Source organism: Heterodontus francisci, chromosome 10, assembly GCF_036365525.1.
Source record: "Heterodontus francisci isolate sHetFra1 chromosome 10, sHetFra1.hap1, whole genome shotgun sequence".
Lineage (NCBI taxonomy): Eukaryota > Metazoa > Chordata > Chondrichthyes > Heterodontiformes > Heterodontidae > Heterodontus > Heterodontus francisci.
The window spans coordinates 25719626-25745654 of NC_090380.1; the positions used below are offsets into that span (position 1 = coordinate 25719626).

The 26029-nt window shown below is 45.1% G+C and overlaps 1 protein-coding gene across 1 annotated transcript in view; it reads left to right on the plus strand.

Moving 5' to 3' along the window:
* The window catches only part of LOC137374096 (5-hydroxytryptamine receptor 2A-like), a 118394-nt gene that overhangs the window by 15904 nt on the left and 76461 nt on the right, over window positions 1-26029 (plus strand). The window contains exon 2 of the mRNA XM_068039854.1: window positions 15818-16018. Coding sequence (XP_067895955.1) covers window positions 15818-16018 — 201 coding nt within the window. The remainder of the gene's footprint in view (window positions 1-15817; window positions 16019-26029) is intronic.

Sequence of the window (26029 nt, forward strand, 5' to 3'; positions counted from 1 at the left end):
GCACACCCTCAGAACTGCACTGGAACCTCAGCTGACATCAAACACTCCAATAAAGGGGAAGTGGGGTGGGGTGGGGGGGAGCCAGGGTGTACATAACTGTAGATAAAAAAGAAGGGAATAAGAGCAAAGCTCAGAGTACAAAAAGTGATACAGATAATACAAATACTCAAAAAAGTATGAGAAAATGGCACCAGGCATATGGGCAGTGTTCATTAGTTACCCCAGCATGAATTCTGTACACAAATGCATGTAGCATATGAAATACAACAAATGAGTTAGAACAAAGAAACATAGAAAACATAGAAAAATAGGAGCAGGAGTAGGCCATTCGGCCCTTCGAGCCTGCTCCGCCATTCAATACGATCATGGCTGATCGTCCAAGCTCAGTACCCTGTTCCCGCTTTCTCCCCATATCCCTTGATCCCATTAGCCCTAAGAACTATATCTAACTCTTTCTTGAATATATTTAATGATTTGGCCTCAACTGCTTTCTGTGGTAGAGAATTCCACAGGTTCACCACTCTCTAGGTGAAGAAATCTCTCCTCATCTCAGTCCTCCTTAGACTGTGACCCCTGGTCCTGGACTCCCTCGCCATCGGGAACATCCTTCCTGCATCTAGTCTGTCCAGTCCTGTTAGAATTTTGTAGATTTCTATGAGATCCCCTCTCATTCTTCTAAACTCTAGCGAATACAAGCCTAATCGACCCAATCTAATCAAAGAACAAATTCAACTTAAAATAATGCTGTAGTGGGAATTACAGAGATCTGGCTACAAGCTGGGCATGACTGGGGGCTAAATATTCCAGAATATAAGATCTTCAGGAAGGACAGAGACATTGAGATAGGGGGAGGAGTAGCAATATTGATAAAACACACAATTAGCACAGCAGGAAGAAAAAACATCAGTAATAGTGAACAAGCAGTGGAACGTATGAGTAGAGTTAAGGAACAGTAAAGGATGCTATACCCTGCTGAGCATTGTTTACACACCTCTTGACAGTAGTGATGTAGTGGGAAACATGTGGCAGGAACAATTGTGTACACTGGGAGATTTTAATGTTCACCTAGACTGGAAGAAACAGCACAGCTAAGGTAGTAAAAGTAACAAGTCTGTCAAATACAGTTGGGAGAGCTTTCTGGAACAGTAATAGAAATTTGTCTTTCTGGCCCCAGTTTCTAGACAGAAAATGGGGGCAAAAGGAAAAGAACCAGTTACGGGGTGCTACGTCCTGCGCCTATGTACGCCAGCATTAAAGATGCCACCAAGTTGGTAAAGGCGGCTTTTCAGGTTTCCAGGCAACCACTTTACACAGACACTAGTCCACAAATATGCTAATGAGGGGTCTAGCACGAGTTTAAGGACCTTTCTAGGGAATTCATTGGTGCTGAACGACATGGCGGTCTGGCCTTACCTAAGAGGTAAGTTAATTCTGGTTAAGGCACTTTTTTATAGAGCTGGAGTAGTTGTAATACTCTTCCTGGCTCCACAGCACTTCAGAAAGCCGTTGGTCTCCTCCAGACCCTCTCCCCTCCCCCTCTGAGAACTGATCTGAGGGCTGTTGACGAAGAGGCAAGTGGCACAAATTGAATCGTAGCTAAGCACAGAGCTGCCTCTGGATGTACGACAGGCATCAGCAGATCATCACAATTATTAAGATGAGGCCCAAGGCCTAATTTTGAATGAGCTCAGACCTCCAAGTTTGGACGTGCACCATAAATTACGTGCACCCATAATCGATTAATGCAACAAACCATACTGGAATTAGTCATGAATAGCAAATCAAAATTAATTAACAATCTGACTGCAAGTGACCATAATATGATTGCATTTGTGAATTGGTTTGAGAGGGACAAGCGAGTTACAAACCATGATGAGAAATAAATTGACCACAGTAGAATGGGCTGAGATGTTGTTGGGTAATCCTATGGAAAAAATGTGAAATACCATGGAAAACCAGTACATAGCCTTATAAAAACAAAGGCTCCACTTGTATACTTAGTAATCAACATTATCAAGCTAAAGAAAACCCTTCCAGAAATGCAAGGAAAAGTGGAAATCCAGAGAACTGAGAGAGCAATAAAAAATAACAATGATATACAAAGAAAGTAAGAAGAGGTGCAAAAAGGAAGGTGACAAAATTATGAGGGATATTAAATGCAACAGTAAAAGTTTTTATAAATATTTTAAGTGAATGAGAGTAGTAAGGGGGAAATATAGACCCATTAAAGCATATACAGATAAGACCATAATGTATAATAAGGTATGGCAGACTTATGAAATGAATAATTAGCATCTTTTTCACAGTGAAGGCAGAGGACAAAATACAAGTGACAAAAGGGAGCCTAGAAATAAGTCAAGGGGAGGAACTTAATATAAAAGCATAAGAACATAAGAAATAGGAGTAGGAGTAGGCCATTCAGCCCCTGAAGCCTACCCCGCCATTCAATAAGATCATGGCTGATCTGTCCCAGGCCTCAACTCCTCTTTCGGGCCTGCTCCGCATACCCCTCAACTCCCCGAGATTTCAAAAATCTATCTACCTCCACCTTAAATATATTTAGTGACCTAGCCTCCACAACTCTCTGAGGTAGAGAATTCCAGAGATTCACCACCCTCTGAGAGAAGAAATTCCTTCACATCTCAGTTTTAAATGTATGCCCCCTTATTCAGTAACTATGTCCCCTAGTTCGAGATTCCCCCACCAGTGGAAACATATTCTCAACATCTACCCTGTCAAGCCCCCTTAAAATCTTATGGCCTGAATTTTACGCTGCCCCAGCGAGTCGGATGGTGGCGTGGGGACGGCGTAAAATTGAGCAGCAGGCGATTCCGCCTCCAGACAAGTTTACAGGGGTCAGGCGGGGGGGGGGTGGTTGGAAATGGCCCGCCCACCTGACGCCAATCAAGACCCTTAAGTGGCCTCTTAATGGCCCTCGCCCACCTCCACGGATATTTTACCCGTGGTAAGCGGGTGTGCTGGGGAGGGGGGGGTGGGGGTCATGGCAGTCGGGCACAGGGTGCGCAATTGAGGGCCGCCCCTGTCTCCCAACCCACCCCCGGGACCCAAGACACCCCCCTCCCCCCAAAGGTCCACTCCAGCCTCACCAGGGAAGGACTGATCCCCCTGCTGAGGCATGCCCCTATTTACCTTCCCTCCTCGATCCATGGCGTCGGCTTGGCTGCAGTCCCAGCAATGGCCACTGCTCCCGGTGGCGCTGCTGGGACTAAGAGCTGCCGGCTGCTGATTGGCCGGCAGCACACTGAGGCGGGACCTCCTCCCCCAAATGGATGGAAGTCCCGCCTCGGGACAACTAAAGCCTGGGGATCCGTAAAATATGGGACGGATCCCAAAGCTAGGCGGAAGCGGGTTCACCACCAACTTTCATGTCGGAGTCCGGCTCCCATCCATCCAACGTAAAATTCCGGCCTCTTTGTTTCAATAAGATCACCTCTCATTCTAAATCCAATGAATAAAGGCCTAACCTGTTTAGCCGTTCTTGATAAGACAACATCTTCATTCCAGGAATCAGCCTAGTGAACCTTTTCTGAGCTGCCTCCAATGCTAGTGTATCCTTCCTTAAATGCGGGGACCAAAATTGCACGCAGTACTCCAGGTACGGCCTCACCAACACCCTGGACAGTCGTAACATGACTTCCCTATTTTTAAATTCCAACCCCCTAGCAATAAAGGCCAAAATTCCATTTGCCTTCCTAATTACTTGCTGCACTTGCATGATAACTTTTTGTGTTTCATGTACAAGAACACCCAGATCCCTCTGTACTGCAGTATTTTGTAGTCTTTCTCTGTCTAAATAATAATCTGCCTTTTTATTCTTCCTACCAAAGTAGATGACCTCATCATATATGTTTAAAAATAGTAATGGAGAAAATATTGGGACTTAAGATTGACCAGATCTCCAGGACCTGATGGTTTCCACCCCAGGATATTAAAAGAAATAGGTGAGGAAATTGTAGATGTATTAGTCTCCAAATTTGGAAATTGTGTCTTTTGATCAGAAAATGTCAGATGTCACTCCATTATTTCAGAAGAAAGGAAGTGAGAGAGAAGCCAGCTAATTACAGACCTGTCAGTTTAAAATCAATTGTGGGGACACTAGTGAAATCTATCAAGAGAGATAGAGTGACTGAACACTTGGACAAGTATCAACTGATCAAATAAATCGATGACGAGTGGACCACATATTACTAATCTAGTTGAAATGTTTGAGGAGTTGACTAGAATAGTGTATAGGGAAGTGTCTATGCATGTTCTTATTGCGAATTTCCAGAAGGCAATTGATAAAATTCCACATAAGTGATTTTTAGCAAAAATGAAAGCTCACAGAATTGGAGGCAATCTTGTAACATGGGTCAATAATTGATTGGGAAATAAAAGGCAAACAGCAGGGCTAAGTATGAAACTGTATTGTACCTATATAATTATCGTCTTGCAAGCATTAATAGCATCACATCTCTCAATGATGTTACATTTCTCAAAAGAAGTTATGGACCCAATGGGTAAAATCTCAAGCTACCGCAATCTATTATTAATGTCGATTTATTTTAAATATCCAACTTATCAAACATAAAGCAATTAAAACCCATTTCCATTTATTAGACTGGCAGGGAAGGCGATCGACCAACGGTGACCATCACGAAGGTGATCAATCAAATCGCTCCATTTTTTATCACAGCCAACCAATCAAATTACTAGAAAAAATTTGCTCCACTTTCTTTAATCAGTTGTGTTGCTTTTCTGCCTATATATGTGACTGAAAATATTGCATTTATAACGCAATAAAGATGTTTAAAAAACTCAAATAAATCAGTAAACTTAACCATACATCTACATAGAATTTACAGCAGAGAAATAGGTCATTCAGCTGGTGCATATGCTCCACACAAGCCTCCTCCCACTTTATTTATTTAATCTAATCCGATCAAGATATAGCCTTCAATTCTTTTCACCCTCATATGCTTGTCTAGCTTCCCCTTCAATGTATCTATGCTGTTCGCCTCAACCACTCCATGTGGTAGCAAGTTCCACATCCTCACCATTCTCTGAGTAAAGTTTTTCCTGAATTCCTGTTGGATATATTAGTGATATTTATGGACCCTAGGTTAGGGCTCCCCCACAAGTGGAAACATCTCTGCGTCTACCCTATCACACCCTTTCATAATTTTGAAAACCTCAATCAAGTCACCTCGGTCTTCTCTTTTCTAGATTAAGTACCACATATTTCGCTTGTTAGTGAAATTGAAGCCCATGGGATGAAAGATGCTTTAGCATCATGGATATAAAACTGGCTATGAGATAGAAAATAGAGAGTTGCAATGAATAGCTGTTTTTCTGACATGAGGAAAGTATAAAGTGGAGTTTCCCAAGGTTCACTAAGACCACTGTTGTTTTTGATAACCATTAATGACTTGGACTTGGAGGTACAGAGCACAATGTCAAAATTTGCAGATGGCATGAAACTTGGAAAAGTAACAAACAGGGAGGAAGATAATAAGACATTTCAAAAGGATGGTGGAATGGGCAAACACATGGCAGATGAAATTCAATGCAGAAAAGTGTAAGGTGATGCACTTTCCTGTCTATAGAAAGCCTGCTAGAATTATGGGGGCTATAGTTGCAGTTCATTTTGGCCTGCAGCATGACAGGGACATGAAGCACAGACTGCAGAGAGGAGAAGCTGTGCACAGAGGGAGGAAGAGGAGGGCTCTCCACAGAGGGCCCTATCCCACCAAGTGTTTTCAGAGAATACTTCTTCTACCTCCACCTCAACCAGGAGCAATGTTTTAGGCACCTACAATTCAGCAAGGAGGTGCCATTGAACTGGACCACCTCCTTCAATAGGACCTAGAGCTGCACAGCAAGATGAGGATGGCACTGCCAGAGGCTGTTCGGGTCACCGTCACTCTCAACATCTATGGAAGCGGATCTTTCCAGCCGGCATCAAGCAACATAGTCAACGTTTCCCAGTTCGCCGCCCACCACTACATGGGGGAGGTGACAGAGGCCCCCTATGCCAGGACAGGGCACTTCATCTTCTCTCTTACCAGAGAGAAGCAGGAGGAGTGGATACATGGCATTGCCAGGGTAGCGGGATTCCCAATGGTGCAGGGAACCATTGGCTGCGCACAAGTGACTCTGTGGGCCCCACAAGTAAACAGGGAGGGGTACAGCGACCACAAAGGCTTCCACTTTGTCAACATGCAGCTGGTATGCAACCGTTTCTATAACACCATGTTGGTGAAGACCTGCTAACCCGGCAGTATCCACGAGGCCCTCATCCTGAGGCAGTCAGCTGTTCCTGCTGTCTTTGGGCCACACTAATGAACCAGGGGTTGGCTGTTTAGAGACAATGGATACCCTCCGTACACCTGGGTCATGATGCCCCTTCACCATCCGACCACATGAGGATAACGTGCCGAGAACAAGAGCCACGCAGCCACAAGAAGCATTGTGGAGCAGACCATCAGCAGCCTCAAGCAACAGTTCCACTGCCTGAACCACGAGGGGGAAGCCCTCCAGTACTCACCAGAACAGTTGTCCATGTTAGTGGTGGTCTACTGTGACTTCCAAAATCTCACTCTCATGAGAGTGCATTCCTTGCCACCAGGCATTCGGAGGCCACCTTGGGAGGAGGAGGAGGAAGCAGAAAGGAGGCATCTGGGACCCCTTCACTCTGTCCTTGAGTGGCAAATGAGACTTCATTTCCCCAAGACCTCATTTCATCCTCACCATTGCTCCACAATTCCTCACATTTCGTTCCAACTGCTAAGTCCCATCAAAGCGTCCTCTTAACCAAAGTCCTGAAATAAAAGCCACCAACAAAAAACCATCCCATAATACTTTTATCCAACAATACTTCCAATAATACATACAGAACTGAACAATTCATTCTTGTGCATCCTTTAGTGCTTGTCTTGCGGGTGCCTTTGACTTTCCTAATGCCCCTACTCAGTGCAAACCCCAGTGACTGCAACATGGCTGGTGGAAAGCTGCTGACTTTCACTAGGGGAGACTGTAGATGGTCTTGAAGGATGCCCTCAAGCAGCTCCAGGCATTGTGGACCTGGCTTCAGACTGCCCCACTGGGCTGGCTGGCTGACAGGCAACTGCAAGGGTATTGGCGGAATGGCAGTGAAAGGAGCACAAATGGTGTTATCCTGAGAGAGGACAGCAGGTTAGTGCACTATGGAGCCACTAGCACTCCCCCAGGGTGGCGCCTTCAGCAATCCTAGTAATCTGTTGGAGCACAGATTGCTGGACTGTGGTGAGAGCCTGTGTGCCCCTTTGAGCACTGAGATCCACAGCCATGATGGCAGCAGTCTGAGCCTGCATGGCAACAAGCATAGATCTCTTGACTTCTGTCTACACTCAGACGTTGTGTCACTTCCGCCTATGCTGTTTTGGAAGCTGGACAGGATGGACTCCAAGCTCTGCATGATTCCCTGTTCCAAGCCAGACTCTTCCTTGCTCCTTGACAATGATAACAGCCTTTCTGGCAGGCCTGTCAATGCACCAAGAATCTCGGTGTGCATGCTCATCACGTTTTTCTGTTCGCCCTTGGGGCAGTTGGCGCATACACTGTCCTTTCTCCTTGGCCTGGCCATAGCCCACTCATGCCCAGTGACTCACCACTTGCAGATCCTGACTCTATCCTACCTTCTAAGGTACTCACAGTGCCAGTATCTGAGCTGGTGGCCGCGATTGTCAGAACAAGTGATGGTGCTTCTTCATCAGAAGTCAGGTGCATCTCTCACCCTTCCTCAAGAGGCTGCATTGACTGGCCAGGTGGCATTTCTTGGGTATCTGGAAGCATAAATGCAGAAGGGGAGGGAAGGAGGGTGGGGTGAAAAGCAAGAGGTCTGTGGTCACACCATCTGCAGCTTTCACTTCATGCCAGATGGCAGGATGAGGGTGAGGTGTGTTTTGAGATGAGGCATAGGACAGGAACATACTGTCATCCTGAATGTTCGCAGTGGTGCCAGATGCCATGGGCTCTGTCACAGTCATCCCCACGATGCAGGCTTGGGTGATGTAGGTGTCCCTGTCCCCCTCCGGTTCTGTTCTGCCCCTCCTGTTATATGCCATCTTGTCCTGAAAGAGGGAAGGAAAAATGCCAAGTGATTGTGTTTGGTTGATGTGTTTGTCATGGCTGAATAACTGAAGGTATGCGGAAGAGCGAGAGATGGGTGTGAGGCTGGCAGCATGAGAAAGTGTATGAGGGTGAGGTGGAGTATCTGAATAATAGGCCTGAGCCCTGATTGCTAGAGATTGCTGATGGGTAATTGATGGTGATGAGGTGCATTGAGCAGAATGAGAGGTTGGTGGTGCCATCAGTAGGAGATCTCTTTTCAAGATGCATTCACTAACCTTAACCGCTCGTGTGAGGTCATTGAATTTCTTGTGGCACTGCTGCTAGGTCCTCAGAGCCAAGCTCACGGAATTGACCTCCCTGGCTACCTGCTTCTATTCCTTCCTCAGGGTGTGTCTAGAGGGCCTCCTGATCCCTTGCGGAAACATTACTTCTCCTTTTGATCTCCTGCGCTAATGCCTCCAGCGCGGCATCAGAAAACCTGGGAGCCCTCTCTCGGCTGTTGCTTCATTTGGGGTGCTTCTCCTTGCAGCCAATTACTGCACAGTCAGCAACTTCCTTATAATGAGTGCAGTTCCCTTTAAGAGGACAGGCTGCTTTTAAGAGGTACAAGCTAGCATGCTAGCCATGCAGGCAGCTGGGCCCCCTGTTGACTTCGCCAGCCAGCAGCATGTTTGGCGCTGCACTGCACACTGAAATCATGGAAATGCAGGAAAGGAGGGATAATGAGATCGTGGTCCCTCACTTGCTCTCATGCGCCATCAAGTGGACAAATTTAAAGCAGCCTTGGCACAGGCCTGGATACAGTATATGAATAACTTGAGACATGACCAATGTTCCCTTTAAGATGAGCGTGCGTGCAATCTGGAATGCAGCATGCATTGAAATAAAAGGGCAGCTCACAGCTTTGTCAGTTCATCGGTAGAAATTTCCAGCATAATATAAATCATTGATTTTTAATAAACTGTCCATGGACAAAAAGTAGTGTTCAGAGGAGTTTGTAGCCCACCTGGTACAAAGCAAATTTCAAGGGAACATTGGACATGGCACATGGTAAGTTTAGACTGCTTCAGAAGAAAAAGGTGATTTTGGACCTTTATTTCCAAAGCTCTCCACCACTGAGCTCTTCTTCACATTATGTTTGGGTCTCTTATAGACTAATTGATCGAGTTTGATTGCTAGCATTGGTCAACATCTCCATTTTTAGTGTATAATGGGACTACCAGGATGGCAGAAGGTGAACTAAATGACCCATAGTTTTCTTTCATCTGGCAGTTCCAACATTCCTATGCCAAAGCTCCAGCCATGGAAGAGAGACTCTGTTGCAGAAAAAGGAGAAAATAATATTAAAAGGAGTGATAACCTCACATAAAACAAAAACAAAAAAGAAGTGGGCGCTGAACAAAATTGGTGGCATATTGAAAATGAAAGCGTTAAAATAATGGATTCTGTTCTTTAACTTAAGTTTCCATGACGTAGAAATTGGTTTAACTCTGCAAATACCATCATGGATAACAGCACTAACGGAGAATACGCTGGTCTGTACAGCTCCACAACATAAGCAGCTCAGTAGTAAATAATAAAAAAATTGCCAATATGACTTAGAGGCCATAAGAATGGCTGGGGGTAGATTCTGAGTTTACTGAACATCTATAGAACTAGTAATATGGATTGGGTGCCTCTTGGAGAAACCGTAGGGTTTTAATTTTCATGGCATCATTTTCATCATGGTGTTCAGATTGATTGTGATTCCATTTTGTTTAGCTCCTTGGGCTTGCCCTTGTTAATGGTGAAGAAACCTAATTATTGCAGGTAGCTGAGTAAGAGATGATTGAACTAACACTGGGAAGATTATTCAGCTGTGAGATGAGGAGCATTCAAAACATGTATATGTGCAAAGGGGCCTTAGCAGAGGTCTTACTCTGTTGGTGTACGAACACACCGTGGTGTTGTGGATTGTCCAGTTCCCAAGACTCATCAGAGTCAGCATTCATTTGAGTTACTTCCTCATAGGGAGGAAGCTAACATTGTTAATCACACGAGGCTGCTCTTATGCACCACTTTAGGCTTGGTGCAGACAGAGAATTGCGAATAGATGGTTCGTGTGGCCTTTTGGTTGGAGGAATACGACTAATGTGGAAGTAAAAAGAAGAAAAAGAATTTTGTCCTGTTTGGATTTGTGTGAGATATTAGGATCTACTGACTATTCTTCCACTGAAAGAATCTGGGAAAAAAAAGTTGTTTATAAGATAGGGCTTTTAAAAGTCATAGTGTATTCATGAGTCATAAAAGAGGTTCTGAAGTGATGGGCTGGATTTTAGATTGGGTCGGAGGTGGGGGACCCATAGAATCACCACCCCATCACTAAGCAATTTTATCGGGGGCAGGATAGGCCGATGACGGCCTTCCCGCCCAGAGGCCAATTGAAGCCCTTAAGCAGCCTATTAACAGCCACTTAAGGACCTCTTCCCGCCGCCGCTGGGATTTAGCCAGCGTTGGGGGTTGCCTTCACCACGGGGGGGAGGGCGCCCTGTAATATTAGGTTCCCTTCCTGTGGTGTTAGGTGGGGGTCTCTCCTCCATGAGCAATCTGTGGCCCACGGAGGAGCCCCTCTGGCAAAACCTCCACCTCTATGGTCTCCCCTCTGTCATGCATTTCTTTGTGATATCTTCAGCAACACAATGAGGCACGTGGATTCCAGTTCCTTAAATATCTCTAGAAGGTTTATTAACAGCTAAAGTGCTACACACAATACAAACTACATACAGAACCTGTGTCCAGGGTGTTACAGTGCAGAGTGACTATGGCTTCTAGTCACATGACTACATCCTGCTACTCAGCTCATTAGCATACTGTTCTTAAAGCAATCATACAACACCCTCCTCCAGGACATCACGCCCCCCCCCCCCCCACCCCCACAACCTTGCTGTGGCCTTCTGGACGGGTCCGGGAAACTCGGCCTCTCTTACTTGGGGTTCTAGCGCTAGGCCTAGGTCCAAGGCCTCTGCAATACTGACAGTGGCCACTGCCCCCGGTGGGACTGCCGATACTGCTGAGCTGCTGGCCTTGTGATTGGCCGGCAGCGCTTGGAGGCAGGATCCCCATCTTTGAAAGGACGGAGATTCCGGCGCCGGAAACTTCACTTCTGGAACAATGGAGAATCACACCGGGTGGGGTGGGGGTGGTGCAGTGGCTTGAAAAGGCCAAGGCAGGGTTTCTCTCACCTTTTCGGCCCGGCTCTGGGAGCCCCGTCAGCTGCACAAAATCCAGCCCGATAAGTACAATGAGCTAGACTATTGACAGTAAATAATAAGCAACTTATTAGATTGTCTTGACAATTAAAATACAACTCACGCCCATTAAATTGGAAAGTCTTTGATTCCCTTTCTACCTGTGAGCAACAAGAAATAAAACATAAAGGGCTAAAAATTGGGTTGCTCCTGTTTTTGGGTGCAGGAGCCACCATTTGCGATTCCCCTGCACGCGGTCCTGATGTGACACACCGCAATCCTCCCCACAGAGATGAGATGGACATCAGAAATTCAGCCATATGAGTGATTGTGGGTATAATCCTAACCCCCCACACACCTGCTGAACTACTGCATGTGGGTTATCCAAGACCCTGCTACATTGTGCTATGCAATCACCTGGACTTTTAATGAAGCCATGTATCTTGCAGAATATATTACATTTATAGAAAAGGCACTGATCAGTTTATTTAAATGCAAATGAACTAGTTAAACTCAATACATGTCATCAAAAATTATTTTCAGATCTATAGATTGTGTGCCTGCTTTCCTTGATTACTTGCGTTAAGGTTTTCCGTGCTCTGTAACAATTAATTTGGCTTGGTAAACAGTTGGCATTACATTTCCAGTGCTATGTTAGCAAATAAATATTTATATAATCCCTTGAATGTAAAAGGAAAATCCCAAAGTTCGTCACAAATGAAAACAGATACAAAAACAATTGCTGAGCTGTGGAAACGCTTTGGGAAGATTTTTAGAAGGTGTTGGGAAAAGAGGAGAGGCAGAGAGGTTTTGTGATGGAGTTCCAGAAGGTAAGGCCGGCATGGCTGAAAACTCTGTCACCAATAGTAGGTGAAGGGAAAATGTACACACAGAGAGTGGGTGTCACATGCCCAAAGGATGTAGAGGGGATACAAGGAGGAGGTTACAGAGATAAGATGAGATAAGGTTGTGGAAGAACAAGGACAAGGTGTTTAATACATTAGGGGCTTTGGAGACAGTATTATTTCAGCAGAGACAGAAATGGTGGGGAAACAGGACTTTGTGTGGGGCAGGCCACACAACCGTGCTTATCTTAGCTGCTTGATTACCTCCTAAGGCCTGTTTTTAACCCAACCCTCTGAGATAATTAAAATGGTAGTTGGGGGATTTGCATTGAATCCTCAAAGTGGTTGTGTCCATCACCATTTTTACTGCAGGATTGTGCAACTTGGAGGCTTCCCACCACAAGCAGGCAACAAGCCTAATCCTGGGAGGCCCACACATTGCCAGAGTCACAAGGAAAAACTGGCACAAAGCAGCAACATGGCCAGAAGCATCTACTTTTTAGAAGGATTCCTTAGGGGACTGCAGGTGCTCCTTTGGGCCCTGTAAGGAATCTTTGGGCCACCCCATGCCACATCTATCCTCTTTCCTCTGACTGGCACTGGCTTTGCAGATCCAGCACTTACTTTATGCTGAGGGCCATTTCCTTGGGTCACCAGTAGAGTCCAGTTCTGCCCAGTCCCGCTGACATCCACTGGCTTTGGCATTATTCATGCTAGCTTTGGGTGTGAGACAGATGTTGAACATTAAAATGAAATCATGAGAGTCTGAAGAGCCCGGACTTCACACCGACCAGTCCATGGTGCATTTTCTCGCCTGTCCCAGTCCTCGCCCGTACTGAATTGGCGCCAGGCTAAAATCATGACTCGAATTCAATGCTGATTAAAGAATCAGCACTTGTTCTTTTTCATTAGTTGCCTCCTCTGTAGAAGATGACTGAACGAGCAAGACTACAGCAACTTACAGTTAACTCTTAAAATAACAGCCTTTGCTCAGGGTGTGCAAAAGAGGCAGTAGTGAGTTAAGCACTTTCATTATGCTCAGAATCAGGATCTGAGTGTTTGAAGGCATGGGCTTCCCTTTCTGTTTACATGTCATGATGGTTCCATGCAAAAAAAAAAGATAAACATGTCCAGGAGAGTAAAGGAAAAGCCAGCACCATCTCACCTGCTTTCATTTCATCATGGAGATTACAGCACAGGAAGAGACCATTCAGCCGAATGCACCTGGGCAAGTAGTTGCTCTTCAAATAGAGCGATTGGGGCAATTTTTAACTGCCGGCCACCCATTTCTTGACTGAAAAACAGATAACAGTTGAAAAGCAGGCCCAGGTGATACAGTTTCCAAACAAACCTATTAATGGTCCCTAGTGGACCCAACAAGCAGTGGACTGCTTACATGGGCAGGATTTTTAGGCCCCGATGGGAGTGAGTGCAGAGGCGGGCAGGAGCAAATATTTGTGTTGCGGGCCAGCGGGCTGGTTTGCTGCTTTCCTGGAGGTGGGATGGGGCCAGCAGGGCTACCTACCCACAAGCAGCAAGTAGCCAATTAAGGATCTTGAAAGGCCTATTAAGGCCCATTGTCAGAGGCTAACTGGGCCCCCCTTAGGCACTGGGACTAGGCCAGCTGCCTGGAGGTGGCTTCCTGGTGATAGACCAGGGTGGGAGTGTGGCGGGGCGGAGGGGGCAGCACTCCAGGCCCTCACTATCTGCCTGGCCACAGCTGCAATTGCAGACCGTTCCACAATGGTGGCCCAGCTGCTGAAGGGATTTGTAAAAAGTTGGAGAGAGGGTGCCTCTAAATAGAGGTGCCCTCCACCTCTCTCTTACCTGAATTGCAAGCCTCTGCTTCTTCAGTGCTGGGGGGCCTCCTATTTCCCCCGAGCTTTGAGAGCCCACGGACAGCGAGCCCATCCTCTGGCCACGAGTTGGCCAAATCTGAGAAAATCACTGATGAATGACTGTTCCCCACACAGTGAGGACTTCTGACCCCCATTTGACCCTATCAGGGTCCTGATCTAAAGGGCAAAATTGTATCCCATATTTCAACTCGGGGTCCTTTGCTAATCATAGGATCCTGTTTGCAAAATACAGGCACAAGTGGGCAGAGCAATTCTTCAGTTCCTTTTCCTTTCTACTCTTTCTGATTGTTTCTTTTGCTATATTTCTCCTTTATCTGTCCTTTATCTGCCTTAAGGTGCATCTTTTGCAAAGTTCACTATTTTAGTCTGTTTTTTCCCCTTCATTATGCCCCTTTGTGCCCTTGAACACCTTTCCCACCCCCTCTGCTTTTCACTCTGAGTAAACTCATTGCACAGTTGGCTTTCTTGTACTGCAATTTGAGCAATAAGAGACAGCAGACGTAAGACATCCTGCCAGCTCCATGGTCCTGGAAAGTGTTTCCATTTTAACATTAATAAAGAGTTGACAGTACACCAGTCACTCTGCTAGCATTAAGCAAGTTACACATACAATGTGAAATGTTCAGCAGCAGAACATTTGGGCACCTGGCATTGCTTCTCAATCTGAAGCTGACATGATCTGAGACCACCAGCTCCAAGTGATTAAACACCATTTATCATAGTTTAGTTTAACCGATTTCACACTGGTTACGAGAAACAGCCTACCTCAGTAGCAAGTCCAAATTCCTTTGCTTCTGTGCAAACTGTATCGCATAATTGGCCTGTAAATCCTTCGAAAGAGATGGAAGGTAGTTTCTGTTTCTGTAACCATCAGCTAATTAGCAAACCATTAAATTGATGGGATAAAAAGAACAAATAGCAAATACTGTACATTTGAAATGGAAAACAAGAACATACCGAAACATAAACAAAAAGAGAAAAGATAGCAGAAGGAATTACTGTCATTCCAGAGACTTGAGTGCAAAAACTAGGCTGACACTTCAATGTAGAACTGAGGGAATGCTGCATTGTCAGAATTGCCGTCTTTCGGATGAGACGTTAAAGCGCGGCCCTGTCTGCCCTCTCAGGTTAATGTAAACGACCCCGTGGCACTCTTCGAAAAAGAGCAGGAGAGCTCCGCCCAGTGACCTCATCAATATTTATCCCTCAACCAACATCATTAAAACTGAGTATTAGGTCATTAACCTCACTGCTGTTTGTGGGAGTTTGCTGTCTGCAAATTGCTGCCGTGCTTCTTACATTACAACAGTGACTACACTTCCAAAGTACTTAGTTGGCCATAAAGAACTTTGGGACATCCTGAGGCCATGAAAGGTGCTATAGAAATGTATTTCTTTCAAGTTCTGTCTTCTCAAATGTTATTGTGGTTGTGCTCTTGTGAGTGGTAACAATATATGAAAGTATGTACAAATCATAGAAATGAAATGTGCCCTGCTGTGGCCTGAGGCTAAGGTGCCATTTTTGCACTACATCCCAAATATGACAACAGGCAGAATTTCCTTTTATTGTAGATTATCTTGATACATGTTGTTGATACAAAGATTGTGCTCTGCATCCAATCTCATTTTATGTTATTTACATTGGAATTTAAATATCAGAAATACTTGCTTCAGGTCATTTAAAGCCTGTAAGTTTAAAAACCAAAAAATAAAAAAAAAATCTGTCGTTCATTTATATTTCAATCATTCGCTCACCTACTTGCTCTTTTGTTTAGGATACATCTGGCCTTTACCTGCCAAACTCTGTCCCATATGGATTTATTTTGATGTGCTATTTTCAACTGCGTCCATCATGCACTTGTGTGCAATTTCTTTGGATCGATACATTGCGATACGGAATCCTATCCACCACAGCCGCTGCAACTCAAGAACAAAAGCATTCATGAAAATAATTGCTGTTTGGACAATATCTGTCGGTGAGTGCACAATATATCATGATCCAGAGCAAGAGTCTGATTTTTTTTGTCTCCTCTTTGCTCTCTTTCCTAAATAATGCAATGTATAATGTAGAATAATCACAGCCTCTAATTTTTTTAAGCCATGACAATGGGAGATAAGCAGTCTGATGATAACATGAGACTAATTATGCCTTTGTGAATAATAATCAGTTTTGTAATGGTGAACCACAGAGCCAGATATAAACAGAGGCCTATTTTAGGATGGGACATGATATAATACTCAAAGCTAAATAGGTGATGGAATGCATGGAAGACACAGCAAGCTGAATGGAAAGGAAGAACTTTTGCCTATAGGATGGGTTGCCACGATGGGTTAGCACACTGCCCTTTCATCTCTGTCACCTGCTATGGTGTCTAACCGAGACAGAGGGATGAAAATCTCTTCTCTCTCCTAGTCTTACAGGAAAGAAGCCTGAAAAATTAAAAGAAGTACATTGCATTTTTACAACAGTTTTCACAACATCCCAAAGCTCTTTGCAACCAATGAAGTACTTCTGAAGTCACTGCTGTCAAGGAGGAAACACAATATCCAATTGGCACACAGCAAGCTCCCACAAACAGCAGATAGTCTGTTTTAGAAATGTTGATTGAGGGCTGAACATTTGACAGGATACCAGAGAAAACTTCCCGGCTTTTCTTTGAAAAATGTCTTAGAACCTTTTAGCTCTACCTGAGACAGCATACAGGGCTTCAATTTAACATCTCATCTGAGAAACAGCACCACGGATAGTGTAGCACTCTCTCAGTACTGCATTGAAGTGACAGCCTAGATTATGTGCCTAAGCCTCTCAAGTGAGACTCAAAGCCACAATTTTCTGACTCTGAGCTAACAGTGCTACCAACTGAGCTGCAGCTAACATCTGAGTTAATGTCTGGGCTGTGTTACAGCTGGAAGGGCAGTGTGCAAACCTATTGTGCCAATCAGTCCCTTTAGACAGTACTTCTTCCTTCCTGTTCTCTTATGGTGTCAAGGGAAACTAGGTTCCACTCAGGTCTGGGCCTGCCTCTCGAGTTATACTGTTATTCTGTATCACTGCATCAACAGTACCACACCTGACCTAGCCATCTCCATGCTAATACTGAGAGAAAAGTACTCTGTTCATCAGCACCTAAATCAAAGAGTGCTTAGCCACCAAAAATATAAACTAAGGTTTGGCTCATGGCATTGAACTGGTGGTAAGACCATTAGATAAATGTTATAGGTTAGCGCTCTAGCACAGAGCCTCATGTGATTGAATTTTTATGGAAATTCAGGTGCAGAGATCACCGCGCATGATTGTTGGACTTTTCAATTTTTCATCCATTCATTTTAATGGACAGGAAGTGTGTGGGAAGCAAAGCAAATACACTGTCTTCCAGACCTGAATTCCTGATGTGTTCCTATTGTACGAATAGGAAGCACTAATCTATAAACTATAGCGCATACAAACATACGAACATATGAATTAGGAACAGGAGTAGGCCACTCGGCCCCTCGAGCCTGCTCCGCCATTCAATAAGTTCATGGCTGAACTGATTACTCCACATTTCCACCTACCCTCGATAACATTTCACCCCCTTGCTTATCAAGAATCTATCTACCTCTGCCTTAAAAATATTCAAAGACTCTGCTTCCACTGCCTTTTGAGGAAGAGAATTCCAAAGACTCATGACCTTCTGAGAGAAAAAATTTCTCCTCATCTCTGTCTTAAATGGGCAACTCCTTATTTTTAAATAGTGATCCTAGTTCGAGATTCTCCCACAAGGGGAAACATCCTTTCCACATCCACCCTGTCAAGACCCCTCAGGATCTCATATGTTTCAATCAAGTTGCCTCTTACTCTTCTAAACTCCAGCGGTTACAAGCCTAGCCTGCCATAACTTTTCTATGGATTGGGATAATGTTAGAGTAAAGGATAAAGAGTGGGAGGAATTTCTGAAATGTGTTCAGGAGAACTTCCTTGATCAGTATGTTCTCAGCCCAACTAGATAGGAGGCATTGCTGGATCTGGTGCTGGGAAATGAGGTGGGCCAAGTGTCTGTGGGGGAACACTTGGGTAAGAGTGATCATCGTATCATAACTTTAAGAGTAGTAGTGCAGAAAGGCAAGGAACAAAATAAGGTAGAATGTCTAAATTGGAAGAGGGCTAATTTCAACGCGATGAGAAGGGATCTAGCCAGGTTAAAATGGAAACAAAGACTGACAGGAAAAGCTGTAGCAGAACAATGGGTTCTCCTGAAGAAAGAGATACTTCATGTACAGGCTAGGTACATTCCAATGAGGGCGAAAGGTAAAGGAACCAAAAGCAGAGCTCCTTGGATGACGAGGGAGATAGACATTATGATGAATCAAAAAAAGAGGGTGCAAGTTCCCCTCCAAGCCACACAGTATCCTATACTATATCGCCATTCCTTCACTGTCACTGGGTCAAAATCCTGGAAATCCCTTCCTAACAGCACTGTGGGTGTACCTACCCCTCATGGATTGCAGCGGGTCAAGAAGGCAGCTCACCATCACCTTCTCAAGGGCAATTAGGGATGGGCAATAAATGCTGGCCTAGTCAGTGACACCCAAAAGCCGATGAACGAATAAAAAAAAAGATGCATGTCAGATGAATTCTTCATGTGAGAACCAGGCCATAAACCATAAGTTAAGAGGGGAGGTGAAGAGAAAAATAAGATTGGCAAAGAGAGAATAGAACAGTAGTCAATGTAAAAGGGAACTCAAAGATGTAAATAATAAATGGGTGGTAAGAGGTGGAATGGAGCCTATTCGGGACAAAGAGTGTAATATATGCTTAGAGGCGGAGCACAAGGAGGAAATACGTAATGAGTACTTTGTATCAATGTTTCTTACGGAATAGGAATCTGGCAAAAGAAGCGGAAAGAGTAGAGGCAATAGATAGGGTAAAAATTGAGAGAATGACATACTGGAAAGGCTGGCTATGCTTAGGGTAGATAAGTCACCTGGTCTGGAGGGTTTGCAAACCAGATTTCTAAAGGAAGTGGGGGTGGACATAGCTGAAGGGCTTGCCATAAATTTTTTTAAATTCACTCATGGAATGTGGGCGTCGCTGGCTAGTCCAGCATTTATTGCCCATCCCTAATTGCCCTTGAGAAGGTGCCGGTGAGCCACCTTCTTGAACCACTGCAGTCCATGTGAGCTAGGTACACCCACGGGAAGGGAAGTCCAGGATTTTGACCCAGCGACAATGAAGGAATGGTGATATAGCTCCAAGTCAGGATGGAGTGTGACTTGGGGGGGAACTTGCAGGTGGTGGTGTTCCCATGCATTTGCTGCCCTTGTCCTTCTAGGTGGTTGAGGTCTTGGGTTTGGAAGGTGCTGTCTAAGGAGCCTTGGTGCGTTGCTACAGTACATGTTGTAGATGGTACACACTGCTGCCACTGTGCGGCACTGATGGAGGGAATGAATATTTGTGGATGGGATGCCAATCAAGTGGGCTGCTTTGTCCTGGATGGTGTCGAGCTTCTTGAGTGTTGTTGGAGCTGCACCCATCCAGGCAAGTGGAGAGTATTCCATCACACTCCTAACTTGTGCCTTGTAGATGGTGGACAGGCTTTGGGGAGTCAGGAGGTGAGTTACTCGCTGCAGGATTCCTAGCCTCTGACCTGCTCTTGTAGCCATGGTATTTATACAGCTACTCCAGTTAAATTTCTGGTTAATTGTAGCTTCTAGGATGTAGATAGTGGGGGATTCAGCTATGGTAATGCCATTGAATGTCAAGGGGAGATGGTTAGATTCTCTCTTGTTGGAGATGGTCATTGCCTGGCACCTGTGTGGCGCGAATGTTACTTGCCACTTATCAGCCCAAGCCTGGATATTGTCCAGGTCTTGCTGCATTTCTACACAGACTGCTTCAGTATCTGAGGAGTCGCGAATGGTGCTGAACATTGTGCAATCATCAGCGAACATCCCCATTTCTGACCTTATGATTGAAAGAAGGTCATTGATGAAGCAGCTGAAGATGGTTGGGCCTAGGACACGACCCTGAGGAACTCCTGCAGTGATGTCCTGGAGCTCAGATGATTGACCTTCAACAACCACAACCATCTTCCTTTGCGCTAGGTATGACTCCAGCCAGTGGAGGGTTTTCCCCTGATTCCCATTGACCTCAGTTTTGCTAGGGCTCCTTGATGCCACACTTGGTCAAATGCTGCCTTGATGTCAACGGCAGTCACTCTCACCTCACCTCTTGAGTTCAGCTCTTTTGTCCATGTTTGAACCAGGGCTGTAATGAGGTCAGGAGCTGAGTGGCCCTGGCAGAACCAATACCGAGCTTCACTGAGCAGGTTATTGCTAAGCAAGTGCCGCTTGATGACACTGTTGATGACACCTTCCATCACTTTACTGATGATTGAGAGTAGGCAGATGGGGTGGTAGTTGGCCGGGTTGGACTTGTCCTGCTTTTTGCATACAATACATACCTGGGCAATTTCCCACATTGCCGGGTAGATGCCAGTGTTGTAGCTGTACTAGAATAGCTTGGCTAGGGGTGCAGCAAGTTCTGGAGCACAAGTCTTCAGTACTATTGCTGGAATGTTGTCAGGGCCCATAGCCTTTGCAGTATCCAGTGTCTTCAGTCATTTCTTGATATCACACAGGGTGAATCGAAACAGCTGAAGACTGGCATCTGTAATGCTGTGGACCTCAGGAGGAGGCCGAGATGGATCATCAACTCGGCACTTCTGGCTGAAGATTGTTGCAAATGCTTCAGCCTTATCTTTAGCACTGATGTGCTGGGCTCCCCCATCATTGAGGATGGGGATATTTGTGGAGCCACCTCCTCCAGTTAGTTGTTTAATTGTCCACCACCATTCACGGCTGGATTGCAGAGCTTAGATCCGATCTGTTGGTTATGGGATCACTTAGCTCTGTCTATCGCATGCTGCTTACACATTTTGGCATGCAAGTAGTCCTGTGTTGTAGCTTCACCAGGTTGACACCTCATTTCATGCCTGGTGCTCATGGCATGCCCTCCTGCACTTTTCATTGAACCAGGGTTGGTCTCCTGGCTTGATTATAATGGTAGAGTGGGGGATATGCCGAGCCATGAGATTACAGATTGTGGTTGAGTACAATTCTGCTGCTGCTGATGGCCCACAGCGCCTCATGGATGCCCAGTTTTGCATTGCCATATCTGTTCGAAATCGATCCTATTCAGCACAGTGATAGTGTCACACAACGCGATGGAGGGCATCCTCAATGTGAAGGCAGGACTTTGTCTCCACAAGGACTGTGCGGTGGTCACTCCTACCAATACTGTCATCGACAGATGCATCTCCAGCAGGCAGATTGGTGAGGATGAGGTCAAGTATGTTTTTCCCTCTTGTTGGTTCCATCACCACCTGCCGCAGACCCAGTCAAGCAGCTATGTCCTTTAGGACTCAGCCAGTCATGGTGGTACCGAGCCATTCTTGGTGATGGACATTGAAGTCCCCCACCCAGAGTACATTTTGTGCCCTTGCCACCCTCAGTGCTTCCTCCAAGTGGTGTTCAACATGGAGGAGTACTGACTCATTAGCTGAGGGAGGGGCAGTATGTGGTAATCAGTAGGAGGTTTCCTTGTCAATGTTTGGCCTGATGCCATAAGACTTCATGGAGTCCGGAGTCAATTTTGAAGACTCCCAGGGCAACTCTCTCCTGACTGTATACCACTGTGCCGCCGCCTCTGGTGGGTCTGTCCTGCTGGTGGGACAGGACATACCCAGGGATGGTGATGGCAGTGTCTGGGACATTGTCTGTCAGGTATGATTCCATGAGTATGGCTATGTCAAGCTGTTGCTTGGCTAGTCTGCGGGACAGCTCTCCCAACTTTGGCACAAGCCCCCAGATGTTAGTAAGGAGGACCTTGGGCTGGGTTTGCCGTTGTTGTTTCCGGTGCCTCGGTCGATGCCGGGTGGTCTGTCCGGTTTAATTCTTTTTTTTAATTGACATCGTAGCAATTAGATATGACTGAGTGGCTTGTTAGGCCATTTCAGAGGGCATGTAAGAGTCAACCACAGTGTTGTGGGTCTGGATTCTCATGTAGGCCAGATCAGGTAAGGATGGCAGATTTCCTTCCCTAAAGGACATTAGTGAACTAGATGGGTTTTGACAATGGTTTCATGGCCATCATTAGACTAGCATTTAATTCCAGATTTATTAATTGAATTGAAATTCCATTTTCTGCTGTGGTGGGATTCAAACCCATGTCCCCAGTGCAATACCCTGGATCATTAGTCCAGTGACAATACCACTACACCACTGCCTCCTCAAATGTCCCTGGCTACAGGGGAGGTGCCAGAGGATTGGACAGCTGCAAATGTGACACACTTATTCAAGAAAGGGTGTAAGGACAGTCCAAGCAACTACAGGCCAGTTAGTTTAACATCACTGGTGGGTAAAGTTTTAGAAACAATAATCAGGGAAAAGAATCAACAGACACTTGCAAAGTTTGAGTTAATTAAGGATAGCCAGCGTGGATTTGTAAAAGGGAGATCAGGCTTGACTAATCTAATTGAATTTTTTGATGAAGTAACAGAGAAGGTTGATGAAGGGAATCCAGTGGATGTTGTTTCTATGGATTTTGGTTAGTGATAAATTACCACATAAAGAGTTTGGTTAACAAAACTGAGGCTCATGGAATAGGACGATCAGTGTCCAATTGGATAAAACATTGGCTTAAGGTCAGAAAAACGTGAGTCGTAGTAAATGGTTGTTTTTCAGACTGGAGGATGGTAGACAGTAGTGTTCCCCAAGGGTCTGTGCTGGGATCACTGCTTTTTTTACTATATATAAATGACTTGGATCTTGGAATAGAGAGTAGAATCTCAAAAATTGTTGACGACACCAAACTTGGAGGTGAGGCAAACAGTGAGGATGATATGAACTGCCTGAAACAGGACCTAGATAGGCTAACATAATGGGCAGAGAGGTGGCAGATGGAATTTAATACTGAGGTGATGCAACTAGAGTATTGCGTCTAGTTCCAGTCATCACACTTGAGAAAGGATGTGAGGTTCCTTGAGAGGGTGCAGAGGAATGGTTCTGGGGATAGGGGATTTTAATTACAAGTATAGGTTGGAAAAGCTGTGGTTGTTCTCCTGGGAGCAAAGGAGATTGAGGGGAGATTTAATCGAAGTGTACAAGATTATCACAGGCTTAGATAAGTTAGTCAATGAAAAACTGTTCCCATTGACTCATAGCTAAAGGACTCAGGGACACCGATTGAAGGTTTTGGGCAAGAGATGCAGGGGGAATATGAGGAAAAGCTTTTTTATGCAGCGGGTCGTAATGATCTGGAACTCGCTGCCTGTGAGGGTGGTGGAAGCGTAGACAATCAATGATTGCAAAAGAAAATTGGATGGGCACTTGAAGGAAATAACCTTGCAAGGCTACATGGATCTAGCAGGGGAGTGGAACTGACTGGATTAATCCATGGAGAGCTGCCGTGGACTTGTTGGGCCAAATGGCCTCCTCTATATGACTAAATTGACTCTATAATGAAACCACCAGATGCATCTCATCCAGTGCGGTCGTGCCTCTCCTAGAATTTTCCACATGTGTGTGTGTAAGCAGGGACTGGGTGCCACTGCTGCCAGGACTTCAAGCCATCAATGAGCAGGATGGAGCCCAGTGGTGGGCTTCTGCACATGGCAATGGTGGGATTCCACAAGAACCCAGATGGTGAATGGGGAGGCCTGCTCAGAGATGGGGGTGGGAGGAGATGAGAAAGAGAGACCTGGGCTGTGAGACGAGAGGGAGGGATGAAGTTTACGATGCACATGTTGGGAAAAGCGAGTTAAAGAAATCCGGCTCCCCTTTCACTTTCCTCTTTTCTTGTAAGGAAAGATAGCCATGGACAAGAAAGTAAAACCCATTGCACATATCCAAAGAATACATTTCCATTGGTAACAAGCTGGCATGGTAGACATTTATAACTACCCCTCACCTTGAATTGTGGCTCGATTGGCAGCACTCTCACTCTCTGCATCAGAATGTTGTGTTTAAGTCCCAAGACAGGACTCAAGCACAAACAACAATGCAGTATTGAGGGAGTGCTGCACTGTCAGAGGTGCTGTCTTTCACATCAGACATTAAACCGAGGCCCCTTCTGCCCTCTTAGGAGGGCATAAAAGATCCCATGACTCTGTTTTGAAGAAGAGCTAATCAATAATTTTTTTTTCCTTCAATCAACATCACAAAACAGATTATCTGGTCATTATCAAAACGTTGTTTGTGGGAGTTTGCTGTGTGCAAAATTGGCTGCCACGTTTCCTACATTACAACAGTGACTACACTTCAAAAGTACTGCATTGGCTGTAAAGCGCTTTGAGTCCTGTGGTCATGAAAGGCGCTATATAAATGCAAGTCTTTCTTTTCTTTACCTGTCAAAAAAGACCACCAGCTGCCACTGCTAAGCTTTGTTTACTAGATACATTACGGTAATAGGTATACAAAAACAGGAGACATTTAAGAAGAAATACAATCAGACAATCCGCGAATGAAAAGAGCCAGATGCAGAGAGGTTTGACTGTGAAAACATGTATGTGAACTGACCTCTATTAGGGGATAAACTGAGATACATTATATAGAGACAAACAGGAAATGAAGGAATGTTTTACACTGTAAGATGATAAGTATAAATTGATAATTGATGATATTTGGATGATGCTGTATAAATAGACATGGTACTAATTGAGTTAGTCTAGGTCCCAGCATGATGAGAAGTGGAAAATGTTGGGAAGATGTTTGATATTAAACAGGTGACACTATGAACAGGCAAGACGATGGGTTTGCAATTGAGTAAACAGCAATGATAGATAGGGATACAGACAACACTGAGCATTTCTCAAGGCACACACACTGCAAGTTTTCATGTCAGTTAAACTCTAGAGGACTGTGTTGTTGAAGCTGTGCTATCAATAGAGAGCTTCGCCCACCAGCTCCTTAGAGGGAGAAATTACAGGGATACTGCCTATGATTACCCACTCCAATGGGCGGTGGTTCACCCACGTAGCATCCATTCATAACATTGACCATTAGGAGCACATTATCTCAGTCCCGAGACTCCACAATATCTGAAGGATCGGTATGGTAGCATAATGTTTAAGTTGCTGGACTAGTAATCCTGAGGCTTGGACTAATGAACCAGAAACATCAGTTCAAATTCCACCACAGGAGCAGTGGAATTTAAATTCAATTCATTAAATAAAACCTGGAATAAAAAGCTAGTGTCTATAATGGTGACCATGGAACTACTGGATTGTTGTAAAAACCCATCCGATTCACTAATGTCTTTTAGGGAAGGAAATCTGCTGTCCTTACCTGGTCTGGCCTACGTGTGACTCCAGACTGTCCTCTGAAATGGCCTGGCAAGCCACTCAGTTTTATCAAACCACTATGGAAAAAGCCAAATAAGAATAAAACTGGACGGACTACTCAGCATCGACTTATACACTGGGCACAGCAAAGGCACACTCTACATAATGGACCATGCAAAGTTCTCCTCACTAACTTCTGGGGACTTGTGCCAAACTTGGGAGCTGTCCCACAGACCAGTCAAGTGCCATAAATGACTCTATGACTGACATAGTCACACTCAGAGAATCATATCTCACAGCCAATGTCGCAGACTCCTCCATCATCATCGCTGGGTATGCCCTGTACTATCGGCAGGACAGAACCAGCAGAGGTGAAGGCATAAATTTATACAGTCGGGAGGGAGCGGCCCTGGGAGTCCTCAACATTGACACTGAACCCCACGAGGTGTCATGGCATCAGGTCAAACATGGGCAAGGAAATCACGTACCATCCTCCCTCAGTTGATGAATCTTTCCTCCTCCATGTTGAACACCATTTTGAAGAAGCATTGAGTCTAACAGGGCACAGAATATACTCTGGAAGGGGGAATTCAATGTCAGTCACTGAAAGTGGCTGGATAGCACCACTACTGACCGAGCTGGCCGAATCCTGAAGGACACAATCTG